Genomic DNA, 21,521 nt, shown 5'->3' with positions numbered 1-21,521 from the left:
AAACTGTCTCTTATGCATAATGTTATTCTGGACATTAATATTCCTATGAAGATGCAGAGAAGGTTAAAGCTACTTAGACTCAGTCTACCACCTTTTCCATTTGCAGAATAATTGACCCATTTAAGATGTGTCAGTGGTTTCAAACTGATTTAAATTAAATGAGGTTTGACACTTAAAACAGACAGACCTGTTAATAACACCCCTGTTGGCCCAGTAACTCAACACTAACATTAGCTAATGTCAGACTAGCAGAGTAACTGATGCTGTCTTCAAAAGAGCCAGAGCTAAATGGAGACGTTTTAATAAAAGATTAGTAGAGTCGAGAGGGATTATCTTTGTTTCCGCCGAATGGCTGATAATAGTGTCATGAATGTGGCCGGTTTTTAACTTTAATATTTTTCATTGGATTATGTCATGCAGAGAGCTCCAGGAGGTTCACACAAGTCAGTAAATTCCCACTTATATAATGTGAGGACACTTACTTTGGAGGTCCTGTGCATCTGTGACACATATAATGTTTCTGTGTTTATATATTGTTCATCCCCAGAACAGAAATCATTCAATAAAAACACCAATATGGGGAGGTTATATTTAGTTACAAATTTACATATGATGCGTTTTTTAGGCTGATTCCAGTATGTTTAGTTATAATAATATTAAATTATTTATTTATAATTATAATTTATAATTTATAATTATTAAACTTATATTTGGTACAATTAAAGCAATAAAATAAATAAATAAAGGATTCAGGTTCAGTGAAATCCGTCATATAAGGATGACAGTGTTCATGATCTTTGCGACAGAAGATCTTGAATGGACAAAACTGTGGCCAGTTATTAACTGTGACCTCCAGACCTTCACCTCAGCAGAAGCAAGGACGTCCAAATCCAGGAAAAGACTTGAAAAATGTGAGTCAAAGAACAACATATTTATTTTCTGCCATTTTTGTATTTTTCTAGAAATCAGACCGACGAGATCAGTTGATACTGTTTTCACCTACTGCGTGGTATTTCCTCTGGTGATGCAAAGGAAGCCTGGTTTCCTCAAAATATTCAGTCAAAAACAAAATCAGTTTCCCTGTTTCCCTTTAAGACTTGAGGATATGTGCGAGTTCTCACTTGATTCTTTCACTGCAAATCATAAAATATGCAATGTTCTTAATGGGCTGTAAAGTAAGTCTTCATTACTTTTGTCATAATTAAAGGTAATGTGGTTGAAACCATTTTTTTTTTTTATATTAGAGTCTTCAGCCCTTTAATTACTAACGTACATCATGTTGCACTTACTCTGATTGTAGCACAGTTGGTACAAGAGCCTATTTTTGGCCTTGTCTCTAATTTCTTCACCAATTTTGCCCACGCTGTGTGTCAGCACCTGCTAAACTGCAGGTAAAGGAAAGATTCTCAGGCCATTAAAAAGGCTCAGCCTTTTTGCCAATTTCTATTACTATTTCTTTGTTTATTTTCCACTTTAACACAAATATCTGGGTTTATTTGTTTTTATCAAATCATCATTTCTGTTTTCAAATCAGCTGAGCTGCTTTGCAGTCGACCCGCACATTCTGGATGGAGGAAGTGAAAGGGCACATCCATTACCCCCCAGTTAATGCAGCAAAGCTGCTTAGTTGCCAGTAGATCAGACTGTAAAAACACATCTTCCTAATGTTTTTTATCCATTAACAATTTCTCAATTCATTTTCCAGAAAATTATATAAATCATTATTGGGATATTAAGTTACATTTTGTCAATTTCCCCTTCCCCAGTATATCTACAAATACTTACAATTCCAGTAGGTTAATCTCCAAAGATGAATTCACTAACAGGGTGAGAATTCAACTTTAAGTTACTTTTATTGATGAATAAATAAAGTAAGAAAACTGACAATGTAGAAAATAAGATGAAGGCAATAAAGTCAAAACTCTTTGTGGATTCCCCAGAAAATCCCAAAATAAGATTTGTGAATTAATGAACAAGATGCCTTTATTATCAGATTCTTAAGATATGTCACCAAATCACATTTTTTTGGGAAAATATGGATAAAAAGTATTTTGGGCTCATTTCTGCTTAACAAAATGTGAATAATTACTTAGACTTGTTTTGATTACTTTCAGACTTTGTTCAATATCTGGCTCACTGAACGTGAAGTCAGCGGCAACAGCTGGGTGGTTCATGTTCCAGTGCACTTAAATCATATGTGTGACAATATCACAGAAGATTAGGATGCTGTCTTAATTCATTAATTCATTGGATGTCACAGTAATCAAGCTCTGCACACGGCCACAGAGTTAGACGTGGAGTCATGTGGAGATGAACTGAAATGCAAAAACCAGAACATAAGGTGTGGTGATGTGTGCAGGATGCCAGACTCTACAGAGGAAATCATTGGCTACATATTAAAAACAACAGTTATTGCAGTCTCAATCTGGCCAGATACATTTGGCAGCCTTAAATAGGAGAGAGGAGATAAAAAGGCTGGTATGTTTTTTTAATGTTCATCCAGTGAAACTGAAAATACCCTCAAATCAGCTGCAATTAACAGTTTGCAGTTCAACCTCCTACTCAGTGTGTCATTTCTTCACCAAAGCAAAATAGGAGTATGGCAGCCAAAAAAAAATCCATCCAAATATTTATGGAACTCACAGGAGGAACTAGTCTGTTACACATGATAGATACTGTAATATATTCTGCATGCTGCAGATGGCGACACTTAAGCACGTTTTGCCCCAGCAACAAACCACACTCACTCAAACAGCTCATAGCAAATCTTGAAAAATGTAGTCAGTGAGTTCACATAATCACGATTTTGTGATCATGATTTTATCAATCATGACTTATCAATCATGACACAACATGACTTGTTGTGGTATTTCATTCATTTTTACACCCACAGTGTGGGTGACATCCACTCTCCTGTTATCCCCCCATCAAACTGGACGTGCTCCAACACACTGAAAAAGTGCAATTGGATTGGTTTAAGTATATAGTGATAGGTAAGGCACAAGAAAGGTCTGGTGCTTCTCTCTGGTACAGTAACTAGATTAGTAATGATGGTGAACACACTGTTATGCACTGAAAACAGAGGTGTTTGTCTCCTGTAACCGTGTGTGGACCCTTGAGTGCACTCCTTCCATCATCAGGGTGTGATTTTCCCCTTGATTCATCGGGAAATCCTGCCAGTTGGATTCTCTCCCAGTCCTTGCTAACGAGCCTCTCATACCCCTTCATTTCCTGATTTCTTTTTTATTTTCTCCATAACATCCTCGCATTGTGTAAATGGTGAATATTTGGTATTGTGACTAGTCTCTGCAGGCCTCCTGACTGACAGAGTTCAGACACCACCACTTCCAACAGCAGCCATATTATCTTTGTCAGTCCATGGCTGTTGCTAAGTAACTTCAAAATGTCTATGCAAGCTGTCAGCACCTTACAGTCACACTTATGGATAGCATGGGTACATATTTACAAAGGACACTTTATTTCTATTATATTTATTTATAATTGACTAAAGCTTCAGTTAAATTATATAAAACAATAGAGATTGTTGGGAAAAAATTATATTATTTCCTCCCAAATTCTCTGTAGTTAACAAAAGAAGGAGAAAATGATGATGTAATGATTAAACTACCCTATGAACTGGAAAGACCCCTCAGTTATGTGTACAAAAATATGTATTTGTTGAGTTGTATTATGGGTGTTACATGTGTTTCTGGAGTGAAAATGTCAATTTTTGTGTTTTATTTCATATTTAAATAAAGTTTCATCAAATACACTGTAAAGCTAAACAACTCATATAAATTGAAAACTGAATTTGTGTAACACTTGATTATATAATCACTATTTTACAGTCAAAAATAGTGAGCCATGCCCTGTTGGCCAACAGTGTATTCTCCATACATTTTGTACTGTGGTGTAACACTGTGGCTTAATGAATGGATCTAAAAAACAATGAAGTTGGTTGTTTCTCTGTTTTTTTCCTGTGTCATGATTTAGGTTGCTTCAAACATTGTGTGAAGAGGACTGAATTCTCTGAGCTTTAAATAAAAAACTCAGTATGTGACAGATGAAAGGAAACAGGGATGTGACTCCATTGTAAAAATATCTGGCAACTCCTGTAGACAGGCTGTCACGTGAACATCACCTGCAGAACAGGAGTTTCCAGAGAGATACAGAGAGAGGAAAAAGAAGATGTGTGTTTGTGCATGTTTGTAAATGAAACAATTCTCAACAGAGATACACTATTTTGCAGGGGTGTTGTTCGAGATCCTGGCATACCTGTAAGAATATAGTTCTTGTGTCCCCTGAGATGTGGGCACTCTCCAGCTGCTGGCGCCTTGAATCATCACCATTTCTCACCCCACCAGCAACAGCAATGCTACACAAGTATTGTTGCTTTTTGGTTATTTACATGTGACATCAGTATGTCAAATTTACTACAGGTTTTTCATTGTTGTCAAACAAGTGAATTTAGAGGTTTTGAATCCCTGGGGGCTTATCTTTAGTAAGCTAGTGTATACTTTACAAAAAAGTCCCTCAGGAGTGTCTCTTAGTTGTGAATGAATTCTGTAGAAATTGTGCAGATACTGTGCAGGACTATGAAATGCAGGAGTTTTCCCTGGCGACACTGCACCTGCCATTTACCAACCTGGAAGAATCGCGGTCAACAGTAAAGGCTCGGGAAAAAACTCGAGTAGAGCCGAACACTGAACGAACCCCCCTCCCTCTCCAATCCTCCTCCTTCAGTCGTGGTGCAAGCAGCCATGTTGCCGCGAGCTTGTTCCGGTATCAGGGCAGGATCGTGCGCATAGACTGCATTCGGGCGCAGCTCCTCGCCTCTCTCCCCCTGTCGCCCGTGGCACGCACCTCCGAACAAGAAAACCCCAGTATACCGATAATGGATTTTACAACTTGATGATTCCTCCTTCAGTCGGCTGGTCACAGGAATAATAGCAGTCGGTGTACCGACAGGACGAACTGGTATATCGCCTCACTGCAGTGCAGCAGTGGTGAACGACCTTATTCCAATCACGCAACAGAAGGAAGAGCGCCGGTGATTTCCGTGGATTTTGAGTTTTGTGGGTTGCTCTGTGGCAGTCACCGCCGCTGCGGCCGCTGGAAGATAAGCTAACTAGCTAGCTCTGCTTCCGAAGAAACCCTGAATTAGCTAGCTACATGGGCTAATATCGGCCAGCCAGTGAGCCAGCACAACAAATTAATTCGTGTTTCTCACCTGCCATGTGACCATTTTACATGGTGTTGCTTTTATTCTTTCGGATACCCTACCGTGGATGTCTCGCTGGGAACATTTTGAATTGTTTTGCGTGAGTTGGGAAGGTCGAGACCTCGCCGGGAATAACTTTGGCCTGAAAGTTTGTAGACCCCGGACCTGGTTTCAAAGCTGAAAGGAAACGTCTCAGACACAAAAAGAGAAAGACAGACGACGCAACTGCGTTATGAAAACGACGCTGGATGTACATTTGTTGTAGATTTCGGCGACAGTCGGGGCTTCCTCAGACGTTAGTTAGCAACCTTACAGGTTAGCATGTTAGCCACCTAATTGAACCTTGTCTCGTTCAGTACAACCATTGCCCAACTTTTCTTCTAGCTAGCCCAAGTAGCTAGCTGACCAAAACGTCACAGCATCAGGTTGTTAGCTCGCTGGCCACCATCGACGCTGATAAATGCTAATTGGGAACTGGATGTTTTCACACCGCGACCGAAGCTGAAGAAGACATTTGCTTTTTCCTGTTTTGCTGCTTGTTGACAAACATGGGACGTACGGTTGGTGCTAGCTAGTTTCTAGCTAGCTGGCTAACTCGGCTAGCCGCTGATGTGGGATTCAACTTGTTGATTCACGGGCTATTTGTCGTACTGCTAGCTGGCTAGCACTGGATGTCTGTTGGAAATTTCCCTCTGCCACCAACTGCCCAAGTTTTAAATGCACAATAGACACTGAAGAATCGTTCTTGTTTCACTGCTCCGTTCCCCTTTTTGGCAACCCCAAGTCTTTCAAAAATGTCAACAAGGACCCCATTGGTGCAAGTCATTGAGAATTCGACTGGACAGGTAAGATGTACTTCTAAGATACCTCTCTCAAATAATGTTATTATATATATATACCTATAAATGTACTTTAGTATTACATTCTCATCTGCCTTAGAGAGAGGCCTTGTTTGGCCTTCCACAGTCTCTGGATGTCTCTTTGCTTTTTCTCTGTCTCTGTTGTCTTTGCCACACAGCAGTGATTCACCAGCTTGCCTACGCACTCACACTGGATTTCCCACTCCTTACAGACAAGGAGAACACATTTAGGTTTCTGTTTAGTCTGTGTGTTGGGGCATGTCCTCCTGCTTGACTTTTCTTCATTGTGACCTGTTGCAATAGAGACAGCCCTGTCAGCCAGTTCCACATTGATTATATATAGGTGACAATACAGAAGCCCAGCAGACACATATTAGTCTGATGCATCATTATCTCACTACAGTACAAAAGTGTGATGTGTTCTTTAAGTACCTTTGGGCATAGGTAATATGGATAATCCTTTGTAAAAATAAAATGTAGTGGTGTTTGAGAAGTTTTCTTTTTCTAAGAGAAAACACGGTTGACTTTTGTTGGCGACTCGATACTTTGTGTGAATTGGTTTTTAAATTATAATATTGATTTGCAACTTCTATAGTAGAAGTGTGGTCTTAAAATCTGCAGTGATGGTCTCTTGTAAGAGAAAGCGTTGCTTTTGAGCTGAACAGTCTTAACATGGGAACCATCACAATACCACAAAGCAACTTATTGCTTTGTGTTTGTTATGAAGAAGCTCTGGTGGCTGTGTGATCATAGAAAATGGACTTTCTCAGTTTTTGGTGTAAGCAACACAATTTATTGTTCAGTGAGTGATAAATAAATTGTGCACAAAGAGGTTTAGAGCACTCCTAGAACTGAGGTAGACTTAAATTCAGATGTGTTGTTCAAATGTTCTCCCAGATGTTCACTTGGAGCTGCCATTTCTGGGTTCAGCAGGCATTGAAGGCACATATAAACAGCACACATCTTTATTAGCCCTAAAACTAATGATATCCACAGACCAGAGGCCTCCTAATCAAACTATAAATACTGATTCATCAATACATGTGTCAAAATTGCAAAGAATTTTTAGAAACAAGCAGATTCAGAGTTTCATGTTTCCATTCAGTTGAATACAGAAATGCTTTTGTAGCATGCTTAAAAGTTTGAAAGCCAAAGAAACCCCTTGGCTGTGCATTGTAAATCATTATCAGAAAGCTGGGACAAAGCCCCTGCTTCCAAGACTACAGTATCTGTCTTAATTCTGTAGACAGTTTTATTTGTAGATTCGCTGTAATTGTGAAGACGCTACACATGTGCACATGCAAACCATTATAGTTTCCTATGCAGACCATGACTTGCATTACTTGGGCAGCTGTTGACAAGCATCATGTGGTATGTCTCCTTAAATGAAAAATCTCCTATACCATTGAATGGAAAAATTTATACGGCTACATCTTGACAGTGCAGCCAGTACATGCTCTCAGTGCGTGTGTGGAGCTTAACCCATTTCTATATTTGTGTTGCTTGAGTGTCTATAGGTATATTAATGTAGCTGTGGTGATACATTGTTTTAGCAGTTGGTCAGTAGCTTTGATGACTGTAGCAGCATAAATAAAGCAATTTTAAACACATGAAAAGCATTTGGCTAAAACCTTTATGAAAAATTAGTTAACATTAGTTTTACAGAGGCTATTAAAGAAATATAAAATAATAAAAGTTAAGTGGGGAGTCTGGTTTTTTTTTGTTTTGTTTTTTTCAACCTGTCACAAGAGCTGCACCACTTTGTCAAAACCAAAACTGTTTTGTACCTGAAACACTGAAATCCTAACCCAGGTGTGTAAACAGCAGCTGTAAAGCCAAGCTGACTGTAGATCTGCTCTCACCAGCCAATAGGAAAACCTCTTGGTGTTGGAGACTCAAAGGTTAAAAGATTTTGTCTGCTATTGCTCCTTGTACAAAATAAAATGCTGACGGAAGTTGTCTGTTTATACCATGATCTCATTGCACGTGTCAGTGCGTGTGTGTGTGATGGTTAGTCTCACACCGTGGATCAATGCTTCCATTAGAGTGTACAGGAAAGCAAATTATCAGGTAGACTGGTACGTAGGTAGGTGGGTGTGGGCAAATAAATCCACACACACAAAGTGACACATGTATATTCTTAAGGCTACACCTTTACCTGGAACAGAGGTCAGAAACAATACTGTTGATTATGTAAGTCTGACTATCTTCCCCACATGTGCGCACACACGGGACATATTGGTATAACACAAGCTTATACAAACATACAGTACTAACCTTCGATATAAGCAGACTTCAATTCAATGAAACCACTGTGTTGGCCTCTGCAGAGCACCTTGGCAAGTAAAAACAGTAGTTTATCAAAAAAAAGTTAGACCTACCTGTAATTTTGCCACAGCACAGTGCAACATAATTCAACAACACATTGTGTTGGCCAATCATATACTTGCATTTGTACACATCTGGTAGAATACCTTGAAGTGTGTAGTGTGCAGCATTGTGCCACAAGCCACATGAAGATGGAAGAGAGATAAACTCCTGCAGTGGTAACCTGTCACAGTTGTACACTCATAAGAGTATAAACCAAAATGCAGTATCTTGGTGATTAATAACCCTCAAACTGAACTTCATAGTATGCCTTGTTTGTGTACCCTTTAGCAACGCGCCTGTACCAACACAGCCCCATGTGTTGTTACACTGTAGTGCTGTTGTTGGTCATGAATGGGCCTTTACTCATCCCACAGCATCTAGGGAGGATTTAGGGGCAGAAGAAAAAAAGTTTGGGGTCATGACAAGTGCTTAACTCGGTTTGTAGGCCAAGGGTCGTGAATGGATATGTCCACACAAACGGGGTCTGTTTTAAAGGCCATGTATAGAAAGCCTTTGGTGTCGGGTCTCAAGATACAGGACAAAATGGCACCGGACATGAGGACAGACTGAGTGTTGACATGACTGCCTCTGTTCCTGTCAGAGAAAGTGTATATTTTGATCTGATTAGTGAACATGCTCTTTGCCAAAAGCAGATATTCTCTCATTCTCAGCTTGTTACTACAGAAAGACTGCTTGACTGGAATGGAGCTATTTATTTTATTATTTTATATCAAGTTAGCTTTATGATGATTTACTTGACTTGGAAAGTTGGAAAGTTGGAAAGCACGGCCTTTTTACACTAGTTGCAAACTAAGCTGTAAATGGCTGTAAAAGTCTGGGAGGTTTGGGAGTGAGTTACTGACCAAGGCAGATCACCATCCTGTCATCATCAACAGTTGCTGGGCACATATCATAAGAGAGCTGTCAAATGTAGAGAAGTGACTTGTGACATCTTTCTGACGGTGTGAAATGGCAGATGTGTTGAGTGGCTTTGAGCTGACATGTTGCCATGTTCCACAAGGTTTGGTAATGGCTGTTAGTTTGAGGAACTTATTTGAATATGACACTCTTTATCAGTGTTACAGCAACCTGAAAACCTAGAACTTGTACATTATCAGGTGAAAGAGAGGGTTAATTAAAAATACAAAGCCGAATATATTTTATGTCTGAAATTCTTTTATATTTGATTATTGCATCAGGTTAGTTCAAAATGGGGCTACTTATTTTGTTAAAATGTTTGCTGCAGTTTGTACTCTTTGTTCACTTCCCCAGACATGATCACTTGATTGTCTGATTTCCTGTTTTACAATGTCTATTTATTTAGCCACGTCTTCTGAAAAGACAGACTAATGCAGCTAGAAATACTGGTCTGCCTCTTCAATTGTTACTTCATCCTCCATTTCATTGTTTGAGTAGTTGCTCACTAACTGAACAGGCTGGATCCTCCCCACATTGAGGTGTGATGGATTTAAACCATGAATTTGTCCAAGTGAAACATTTACTCACTGTAGAAGTAATTTAGGGAAAACTAGAAACTAAAGTACATTTAGGACTTGACTTAAATGTTTACATTGAGTTTATCCCAGGTTTATTTATGCAGGATGCTGCAACCCAAAAGGAAACAAAACAAGGATCAAGGAAATAAAGCAAAAGTCACAAGATGGCCCATATGAAGGCATAAAAGATCTCCTTTATTCACCTGGTGTATTTTAAATGGCACCCTCAACATTAGTCCTTCAGTAAAGGCATGGACCCCCCTGCAAAAAAAAAAAAAAATAAATAAATAAATAATGATAAAACAGAAGGGAGGCCAAATTGTTCCCTTTCTTATTGAAGTTTTTAAACTGAATTAATGAATGCTGTCATTTAATTCAGCCTACGAGTATAAACTTACTTCCACCTACAGAGCACTTTCCTGCTTGAATATTACTTTATCAAGCAGGGATGATGGGGATGAGTTCTGGGGGATTCCTGTGGGATTGGAGGACTATTACATTTTATTCTGCTGCTCCCAATAGCAATTAATCAATACATCAAAATCGAAGCAGGAGAAATCAACAGTATACCTGTAATTTGTGTAATTGTAAATTCAATGAATCCCCAGACTTTGCTGGGCTGTTATCAGGTGGCCTTGATTTTTGATTAGGAAAATTAACTCTAAATTTACAGATTTTAGTCAACAATTTCCCCATTTTTCTCATTTTCTAGAATGTTTAATTTGATTGTAGGCCTGTGGAGATGCAAGGTCTGATATCCATGTAATGACTTAAACATTCATTAAGTCAAAATCATAAAAAAAAAAAAAAATTGTCATTGTCCGCCCATGTTTTTGGTCTGTTTTAGTTTGACCTTTGTAACCTGCACCAGGATTGAGGTGGTGATGGTTGCAGATTCAAAATACCATCAAGCAACACAGCAATAGAAGATTAAGCAAGCACAGTTTTTGAAAGTGTGAGTGTTGCTGAGCACAGTTTGATGTATTTCACCTGACACCTTTGGAGTGTGAAAGCCTGGCAGAGAATCTTCCAGCAAGCTGTTGAGCTGGAAATTCAATACAGACAAGAGAATAGACACTGAATGTGTGAGTGCATTGACACAGGTATGTTGGTCAAGATGTGTTTTTATTATTCTGGTGTTCACCTTTTTGCCTGTCCTTCATTCATGCTCCCCATGAGTGAGTCATCTTGTAAGCAGTCTATAGCACAAACACGCATGCACACGTAAACGTTGCTGTTATGCCCAGGAAACCATAAATTATGCTTCTCTCCTTACCAGACCAGTCACTAGGCAGATGAACAGAAAGACAAAGCTAGCAAGGGCCCTAGCAACAGAGAACCTGACTCAAACACACACACACACACACACACACACACATTACGATGATCATTTACTCCATCATATTTCATATTCACATTTTTTCTTGCACACACAAGCAGTCCCTCATTTTTCCATCACACCGAAACTTGCAGTTAGCTGTTAATTGGATTGGAATTACATTTTGATTTAATGAGTTCTGTTAGTCATTTATACCTGGAGTTCCAGTGGACACATAAATACAGGACAAGCAGGTGCTACCTAGGTGTTGAACCAACAATGTAGTGAAGTTCAGTGCTTTGTGTGTGTGTGTGTTGGATTGTCTGAGGGAGCAGGGTAGAACAGGCCTTTCCAGTTGAGCTGAGTGGTAGGTGTGGCAGCTAACTGTAGACCTGCGTTTTGAAGGGCTTGACGTCATTCAGGTGTGTGGATTTCTCTCACTGCTTCGATGTAATGTGGCCTTTCTGTTAAGTCATCTGATATCAGTCCCCTATCAATACTTGGGTTTCTTTCCATGAATCTAATGTGTTTTGATATCTAGGAAAATGAAAATAGGTACATTTAAAAACTGATAAAAATATTATCAGATCTGGTATTAACATCAGTGTCAGGTGAGCCGATCACAATTGGACAGTTCTAAGTACAGGCGTGAAAACACACAAGATGCATTGAGGGCACATTTGAGATATGATTGCTCAGACCACATTCTGTATTGGTCTTGGACATGTGGCCACACTTTTTTAGCAGTGTAAATGCAAATCCTGTGTCTCTTTGAGGGACCACCTACTTCTCTGACACAGTCTAATTAGTCTTGCTACAGTTTCATAATGAACAGAAAATATTTTTACTATTTCAAATGGCTAAAACCTTATTTTATTGTTAAGATGTGCTCAACACTTTCATTTGCTCAGGCTCCTCTGTGACTGATTAACCAATTAGTGTTTCTGGTGTCAACTAGCGAAGTTAGCAATGTGTAATTGTTGACTAGTAGCGCATATCTCTGTTTTAAGGATTTTTAAAGGATTTGTTGTTCCCCCTTCATCATGAGTACCCTCTGGAAGTTGTTTCATTTACTTTGGAACATTTAAGCCAGTCTGCCATGTTCGTTTACCAAAGTGCTGAGTTATCACACAGTTGTATACACCAAAATTTTTGTAGTGTTAGAAAGAGGCAAGAGACTAACTAAACCGAAAATGCGAATGAAAGATTTGATAAGGAATTCATTGGCTGTGCAGATTAATGAATCCCGGTATTTTACCATTCTGGAACCGGATCCAAAATGGACCCCATCCTTATGTGGTTCATATGCACTGCTCACACGCACACACAGAGTTGCATAGCAGCAGAACAACGGCATGCAAGAAAGCGCTGTGCAGTGTGTCCCAACTGTGACAGTAACAGAGCAAACAGGAGCTTGAATTGATTTGAAACACACACACACACACACACACACACACACACACACAACACCCACACACACACACACACACACACACACATACCTAGGGAGTTAGGGTAATCCAGTTCGAGAGAACACACACACAACACTACATTCACAGCAAACTGAGACCCAGCGTGACACCACCTTGCTAAAGTAAGGGGCCTCTCACAAATTTACTTGTGTGTGTGGTGGATAGCTATTATGCATATGCTAGCTGTGCCGTATATTAGATATCGCCTTACAGAGTTGAAAAGACAAAGAAGGAGCATGCAAGCAAAAAAATTACTAAGTTAATTTAAAAGTTAAAAGCTAAATTACCTTTTGTCTTGCATTGCAGTGACGCTGGAGCCAGTACACATGGAAGCACACAACAACACTAATGTTGTATGTTATAATCTTATAGTTACTGGTGGCAGATAAGCTGTAATGGTTGGTGTTAGACAGGATTGTGATTCATTTTAGCCCATTTTGGGTACATGAAATATTAAATGCATCTATAGTAGGTTACATCTTTTTCATTGATTATGGAAACATAGGTATAATGGAAAAAATGTTGTGCATTGTCACCAAAAGACTTTGACAAACTGTGAGTTACAGACGTCTATTTTTGCTGTTCCTCAAAGCTTTAAACTAACCTAATGAGAGCCTCTGCGTAATCATCAGATGTGACACTTAAGTGCATATATAATAATAGAAAATTACAAACTTGATCTGTCTGTTTTTAGGAAGTTTAGGTTATATAAACAGAGGTGGTTAAAGAAATAAACAAGATCTGCAAATTTAACTTTTTGGATGTGGTGGAAAAAGGCAAAGTAAGACTACATGCCTTTTAAGATTTTTACTTTCATTACATAAAGAACTGGATCACTACTAAACTGAGACAGATTCAGAATTTCTTTCTGTACGTTGTATGTGTGTGACTGTAGTGTAAAAACTGCTGTATCCGTCATCCTGTGCCAAACATATATTAATGCAAAACTGTACACCCTGGTCCTGTATAATTAGCTTTCCATTATGTGTTGAATAGGAAGAACTGTCAAACAGGTGCAGTAGCATATCTACCAGTCATTTGGCAGCTTTTAAACTTGTCTCATTTTAATTTCCCTCTCATTAGAGTGGTTGTTTTACATGAGCCCTCCCAAAGTTATTCCCTTTGGGGGTTTTGCTTGTAATTAGCAAGTAGATCCAGTCAGCAGCTGTTGTTGCAGCCTTACTTGGACTTTTATGTAGGGGTTACTATATGGCAATCAAAATATGGCAATTTAAAACATAACTTAAAAGCTACAACTGTGTTAATTTGGACCATCTTCAGATTTGGCATGGTATGGTAATAATAGGATGCTGCATGCTCCTGTTTAAAGACAACAAACTCTGTCTCTCAGTCTCATTTTTATTTTCTGGAAACCCATGTTGACATTAAAGAAGAGTATAAATAGTAACATAAACATATGAAAAGCAGGGTAGGAAGAAAGAATGAAGGGAAAGAGGGAAGGAGGGAGGGAGAAAGAGAGAAGGAAGGATGAAAGAGATACAAACCAACACTGAGATAGAGGGCAGGATTCGGCAAGCGACAAATCTCCATGGCAACACAGCCATCACGACCTAGAGTCGGGAGGTGTGTGTGTGTGTGTGTGTGTGTGTGTGTGTGTGTGTGTGTGTGTGTGTGTGTGTGTGTGTGTGTGTGTGTGTGTGTGTCCTCCCACCCACAAATTTCAGTATAATGCAGCAGCTTTTGTATGTGGTTGTGTTATGTATCCGATAAAGACCCCGTTTGTTCTGAGCTTGTTTGTTCTATAGCTTTGGTTAGTGAGTAGAAATGGATCAGAAATATATTCTTTATATATAATTAATAGATAAATGGATATCTTTTTGATGTTAACTATATGTGGATCTTGATCTTACAGTTGATTGGATATACAGGCCTCTAATTAGGACTACATGTCAGTGTAAATGGTTTCTTATCCATCAGGTTAGTCAAAACCTTCTCAGTTCTGTCATCCCATATGCCTTAAAAGACAAGGTGTTTATCTTGAAGCAACTTAATTATCGGAGGACGAATCACACAGGTTTTTGGAGCTTTAATTAATTTTGTTAGAACTATGTCAAAATTACCCAGCCTTCTGTAGAGAAATATATGCATAATCAGTTTTAAATGATGTATATTGTCATTAATGACCATCTTTATTTCGAACGGGTTATGATAATTATTATTAATTATTATTAATGTGCCTTCATTACAGCTTTATGAATAATTAACTTGTTATTCAGCAGCCCTCAACCCAGACCACCCCTCCATCCCCACAGAAGACGTGCACACCTTGTGGGGAAAACACTGCAATGCAATAATAAATGGGGTAAAATGGTCGTTGTCAGTTGAAAGTGTGCAAAACTTTGAGTGTAACATTTTAAATTTGTTTTCAGCTCTTACCTGTTAAATTGAATTTAGTTTTATATGGTTTTCCCCCTGAGGTTATAATTGCCTGTTGCCAGCCACTACTTCACTTTTCAGTCTGAAATGCATAGAGTCAGTGTAGTGCGTCAGTATCTGCTCTTTCTAATGTTCTGTTGAGCCCTTCCTCTGAGTCTACACTTACAAAGTCAAGTTGTCCTTGGACAGGAAGGGACAGAGTAGTTAATTTGTGGTTAATTATTTCAAATGAGCGGGAACAGTGTGATTACATTTAAATGTTAACAGCAGGTTGTGATGTGGTATTTTAAAAAAGCGATACGCAAAATCAGCTTATAATAATAGCTACCAGTTTGTTGGTTGGCAGAAAAGTTGTCATATTTTTATTTTGTATAGATGGAGTAATAATGGGTTTGAGTGATTATACCCCATATTTTAAAAGCACATACAAAAATGGTTTGACATATTTTACACAACACTGATTTATTTTTTGGGTCGCTCTTTTTTCCTCTGTGTTCCCCACTAAAATCAATTGGCTCAGCTTTTCTGATAAGGCCCAGAAACAGAAAAAATGATAGACAAATGTGATTTTTAACAGACTGCAGAATAAGGTATTGTAAGGTCAGCTAATGTGTTTAGCGGGTAAAACAAGCAGAATAAAAGAACTCTGGAAGAATTGTAGTTGATTTCCAAACAGTGTGTTTTTTAAGCTCACCTCTCCTTTTATTACCCGCACTTTGCCTCTGTGCTATTGGTGACGTTTTTGCCTATGTTTGCCTATCTCGCATTAGGGTTCAGCTGTCTCTTGATAGTATTGTGTAGCACTCACTTCGTGTGCGACCCTTCTTTAGGGTTACTTTGTGAACCGTACTGTGTAAAATTCCATCTGGTTGTATCTGAGTGGCTTCCTCCTAGAACTCAGATTAGTAAAGGTCAGTGATAATGAGGCCTGAGTCAAAACACAACCAGCACTGCCTTGGATTAACATGACTGCTTTGTGTGTTTTGGTCATGTGCACATGCTTGTGTTGGCAGTGTGGCAGTAAATGGCTCTCAGCTGCAAACATCTTGTCAGTAAGTTTTCTGTGTGTGTGTGCGTGTGCGTGTGTGTGTGCGTGTGTGTGTGCGTGTGTGTGTGCGTGTTTGTGTGCGTGTTTGTGTGCGCGTTTGTGTGCGCGTGTGTGTGCGTTTGTGTGCGCGTGTGTGTGCGTGTGCGTGTGTGCGTGTGCGTGTGTGTGTGTGTTGGGAGGGGGTCTGAATTGTTGGGCCGGATATAAACACTATACTAATGGTCTCTCCACACGGTAGGCAAAGGACAAAAAAGGTCTGCCCCCATGCAACAGGCTTGACACGCGGTAGCCGATGAACTCGGGTTCAGAGAAAATTGCGCTTTGCTCTTTTGCACTTTGTGAATTATGGTTGTTGTCGAAAGTGGCCACAAATTGGGCCTAGAAATCGTAAATAGCTTGGTGGCAAAAATGTAATTTAGACGGCTGCCAAGTTGAAAATGTATTTAAACAGTCATTAAATGAAACGGTAGGACTGTCGTATGTTTTAGAATATTAGTGTTTTTACATAGAAATTATCACTTTGCTTTGATTTCTACACAGTAGGGTACACAGAATGGCCCTTTTTTGCTTGGTCTTGCTTACTGCCCTCAATTGGGTCACCTTACATGGTCAACAATGTCATGTGATTGATTACAATCATGTGTCTTTGTCCCTTCATCAGGTGTGAATGTCATTAACCAACCCAGAGTTTCAGAGTGTATATTCAACTCAGTATTCAGGTGCAGTCCTCCAGCTGTTGTGAATATGTCTGGTGTGATTTCTTTAGGAGCACAACAGAAAGCTACCTTAGTAAAGTTTTTGGTAAACTGCGAATTCTAGCATTTCCAAGTTAGCATTCATGAGTCACACGTAGCATCAGAGTAATGTAAAAACAAAACAATGATGTCACTTATTGTCCTCCAACACGTCTATAATTATAACTGAGGGGAGAGGTGGGTATGTGTATGTGTGTTTATATCTATGTGTGTGTGGCGGGGGGGAGGGTGTTCTGCTTAGCCTGCAGCTGCCCAAAAATGAAGGAAGAATCAGAAGACAAAAATAGTCAGACATGAAAGAGGATAGGAGAGAAGGAAGACTGAAGAGATGAGGACCGTGGACGAGTCAAAGAACTCAGAGGAGACACGCTTGAATTTTAAGTTGCTGCTTTGTGCAGTGTTTCCAAAATAATGTCAGTAGACTACTACTTAAGTAGTCTACTGACATTATTGAAAAGTTGGGCCTACTGACTCCTGGGTGGATCCATTAAAGCAGTAATTAACCAAAGAATGAAAAGCTTAACTCTGTCCACTGACCTTTATGTCAGTCGTCGTATAGTTATACCAAGGTTGTATTATACAGCCTTGGTTGGCTGGTTAAATTTTGTTTCCACCCTCTCTGGAACAACTGGAATGTCTAAATTAGATTTACAAAACTCAAGAAATTAAAACTCTGGAGAAAATCTAGACGATTGTACTGTAAATATTGGACAACACTCATAAAAGCTAAAACAGGTTAATGGAGGAGTCTCGCTTCCTCAAAGTAAACTCAATCCAAACTCTATACGCTATATTAAATTCTGAAATACAATGCATACTTGCTTTTTAGAGAGAAATGGCAAACTGTCTAAAAGTTACCTCCCAGACATTAATCAGTGTGAATGTCTCATGCCGCCATCTTGGATAGAACATAAATGTTGACATTCCTGTTAATATTTAACACTTTATTGAAGCAGTCATAATTAGAAACTTTCCAGGAAGCCAGCATCTGCTTTGCTACTGTATTGACTTGTTGATTCTTGAATATCTATTGCAAATAGCTCAGCAACGTCACCTATGGGATGCCACATCCTTAAAGCTATAACTCTGGTGTTTTGTTGCACTTTGTGTTTTAGTTATGGGTGTACAGTATGTTTTCAGCCTATTCTTTGTATTTTTTAAATTTTTCTGTTGTGATTGGTTTTTATTTTGTTTGCTGTTGTATGCTGTTGTGGAAAGCCCCAGTTGGTTTTTGGTTAGTCCATTCATTACACTGGTTTGGTCTGACGGTAGTGATTTGTATAGTTGTTAGGGCTGGGTATTGCCAATAATCTCCCGATTCAATGCAGTTTTTGATTTGATTCAATATTGATTAAATTGGAGATATTTCAGTTACAATACCAATTTTGCTTAGATTTGAATGAGATTGTCTGAGACCTAATGCTGTAAATTGTACCTCTAACCTGGTGCATTATTAAAAGTATTAATGTTTACAAAGCAGTTACAGGAATGCACTTTTAATTAAAATGACCAACAGTTTAGACACACTTCTCGAGAAATAACAGGTAGATAAGTAATGTGCGTTGCTAATGTATCCTGGTGCTCTGACTACAGTGTTACCAACAGGTACACACGGCTTCTTCTTCTATTGGCTTCTTCTTGCACATCTTTCAGATTGCTTTGCTTTTGTCCATCTCTTTGCTGCATTCATAGTTTTAAGTCCGAAATGCTATACATCTGCTTTTAGACTTAACACTGCTTTCAATGGAGCCTTGTCTGCCATGTTTTTGTCTCTCTTGTTTTTTTGAAAATCGATATTTCACAACCCAGCCCTAATAGTTGTCTTCGAACATTGTCAGTTTATCTCTCTGATTCAAAGGGCATGTACACATCTCAAATCTTAGATCTGTCTGTCTTAGATCAGTCCACGGCATTGCAGACTGATCTTCGCTTGCCAATATTGGCAGCTTCCCAAATCACGGAATGTTTTACATTTTAAAAACTTAACATCAGTGTTGTTTTAAGTCCAATTCATATTTTCCGTGTCTGTGAGGCTCCATGTGATGTAAATTTTGTCATCTTCCCAAGTCCACGAGACCCTTTCATAGCACGAAATTAAAGACTGTGCGAAATGTCGATATAGTAACCACACTGACTGCGCATGCATCAAAATAGTAAAGTTGATGTTCATGTTGTCAGCATATGTGTGTCATGATGTTTATATTGTATTCCATATACTTGGCCCTATTTTTTTTCATGCTGTCATGTACACTGTTTTTTTTAGTTAGTGTTTTCATTGCCAGCTCTTCCAGTCAGTCAGCATGTTGCATGCTCACTAGAAACCAGGTTACTCAACAATTTATCATCTCTCAGACACCTTTTAAACAACATCAAAACAGAACAAATAAGATGCTGTTTAACTTTCTAGAAGACCTTGAGAGACAAATGTTTTGTTGAGGGCAAAAGTTGACCTGCATGTGCTATTTTGGACAGCAGTACTCTGGTGAGCTCAATGCAAAGCTCAGTGAGTGACAGAGGGTGTTAGATCACACAGACCTCTGTGAGGACAGCACAGCTGATCGAGAAATCAGCTTTGTGCGGTCAGATTGGGTCCCATTGTCTCAAATTGTATCCACATATGACATATTGTCTGTCTCCCTCTCCCCCTCTCCCACATGATCCAAAAATAAAAATCATTTGCTTCCCCCTCACACAAGGCCGTATAAAGCTCTTCCCTTGTCCTCTGGGTTTAATGTAACTGTCATTTGTTTTTAATCCCAGTTCTCCACTTGTGTTCAAGCTTAATCTGGCCTATTACGCTTCATGCAGGTCTGCAGTGTCAGCATGAGGTTGTGGGGGGTGGGGGGGCGGGTTGGGATACAGACATTAGATCATACCATCTGGAGCAAGAAACACACAAACACAATGAAGTAATCATGGTTTTCCGTGTTTCCCATGACGGAAGATATGGGAGGGTGATGTTGATAAAAATGTGGTCTGTGGGTAATTTGTGAGACAGAGTGAGCTTCTAATTTGTTCAAGCAAAGGGGAGATAATTAGGTGAATAAAATGACTAGTCTGTGTTGGAGGGACAGAACAAGAGAAGGAGATGATTTGTGTGAAGCTCTGCGCTCCACACCAACAGTGTGAATTTCACTGGACCGTCTCTGTCTCATTGGTGTCAAATCTCTGAGAGGTGTGTGTGTGTGTGTGATTTGTGCTGCCCGCGTGCGTGACTGTGTACTTTTGTGTGCCTGAGTGTGTATTCTTGTGTCTTTGCACTGCTGTTTGTGCCACAGCCTGTGTGTGTTTGCGTCTCGTCACCCTGGAGCCAGTCGTCCTCTCCTCTGACCCTGATCCCCATCACCTGTCCGCTCAGATCACACATACACACACACACACTCGTGGACATAGACACACACACACAATTGCTGTGACCCTTTCCTGGAGTTGAAACCCAATCGCAGTTGCCAACCATGCAAAACTTGCCAGCACAGCAAGGTTTTGTTTTCTTTTCTTGGGTGTGTGTATAACTCGAAAGACCTACTGTGTGTTAAAAGACGAAGTGAAGCAAAGAGGCTATTAAAAATAACTTTATACATTAGCGGCCTTGGCTGGAGATCCAGTCACAAAAGCAGGGGTTAGTAATATTGTGTGTGGGCCATAACTGGCTACAGTGTGAAATATTAACCTACAGTAAAACAGTGACAAAAGGAAATCAAGACTGTCACAGCACCATTACTTTGACAGAACAAAAGAGAACCAGGTTTATCAAACAATTTACAGTAGCTCTTACTGAAATGTCTGCATATCAAAGTAGTAAGATTTTAAAATGTTAAAGCAAACACTACAAGGAGAACTATAAATTTTAATGTTGCTAAAATCAAATTTAAAAATCGAACTCACACCTATTTCATTTAGCTGTGTAAATCTCTCCAGAGGCCTGGGGGATCCTGATCAGTGTTGGCTGTCTATTCCCAATCTATTCTAATCTTGCCACCAGATTATAATGCAGACTTTTTAACACCCTACTTGGTGTGTGGAGGCACAATTTCCAATCCAAAATGAAAACTGAAGGCCATTTGGGCCATTATGATATGGAATGCCCCACCTGAAAGCCGAAGACTAGAGGCAATCTTGTCCATAATTTAGCTTGGCTATTTGTACATTTTAAATCTGCATAAACTTTGTTACAATGTGTCTGGAGTTTGTAATGAAGCTCCTTTTCCACTATTTGTAATGTATTAGATATATTTTATATATAGTGTCACTTTTCACTGTTATGGCTAGCACTGACCTGACTGCTTTGAAGATTCATTGCCACAGTATTTGATGTTAAAAGAGAATTTGAATGAGATTAGGTTTGCTTCTCAAAAAGCATTGTTGTCTCTATACACTCAGAATCGGCCAACCTAGTTTTCTTTCACATATACATATACATATTGTAAATTTGTTTTTTCTTAACTTGCATCACATAATATGCTTTGTTAAAACCTTATCTGTCTTTATATTATATATCCCATGCATACAAAGTGTTCAGGACAGCTGGAATAATACCTCTTTTGAATGTAAAATTTTTTCCTTCATTTTTGATCAGTCATATTT

General features: G+C 39.1%; 1 protein-coding gene across 2 annotated transcripts in view; it reads left to right on the top strand.

Moving 5' to 3' along the window:
* Window positions 1-4,831: 4,831 nt before the first annotated feature.
* The window catches only part of mark2 (microtubule affinity regulating kinase 2), a 48,820-nt gene continuing 32,130 nt past the window's right edge, over window positions 4,832-21,521 (top strand). For both annotated transcript variants that reach the window (XM_022758344.1, XM_022758343.1), the window contains exon 1: window positions 4,832-6,066. In XM_022758344.1, the coding sequence (XP_022614065.1) occupies window positions 6,016-6,066 (51 nt within the window). In that variant the 5' untranslated portion in view covers window positions 4,832-6,015. The remainder of the gene's footprint in view (window positions 6,067-21,521) is intronic.

This window comes from Seriola dumerili, unplaced genomic scaffold (genome assembly GCF_002260705.1).
Source record: "Seriola dumerili isolate Sdu_G_001 unplaced genomic scaffold, Sdu_1.0 BDQW01000295.1, whole genome shotgun sequence".
In the NCBI taxonomy this organism is placed as follows: domain Eukaryota; kingdom Metazoa; phylum Chordata; class Actinopteri; order Carangiformes; family Carangidae; genus Seriola; species Seriola dumerili.
Note: the sequence above shows the minus strand (reverse complement) of the source record. Positions and strands in the feature narration are given on the sequence as shown.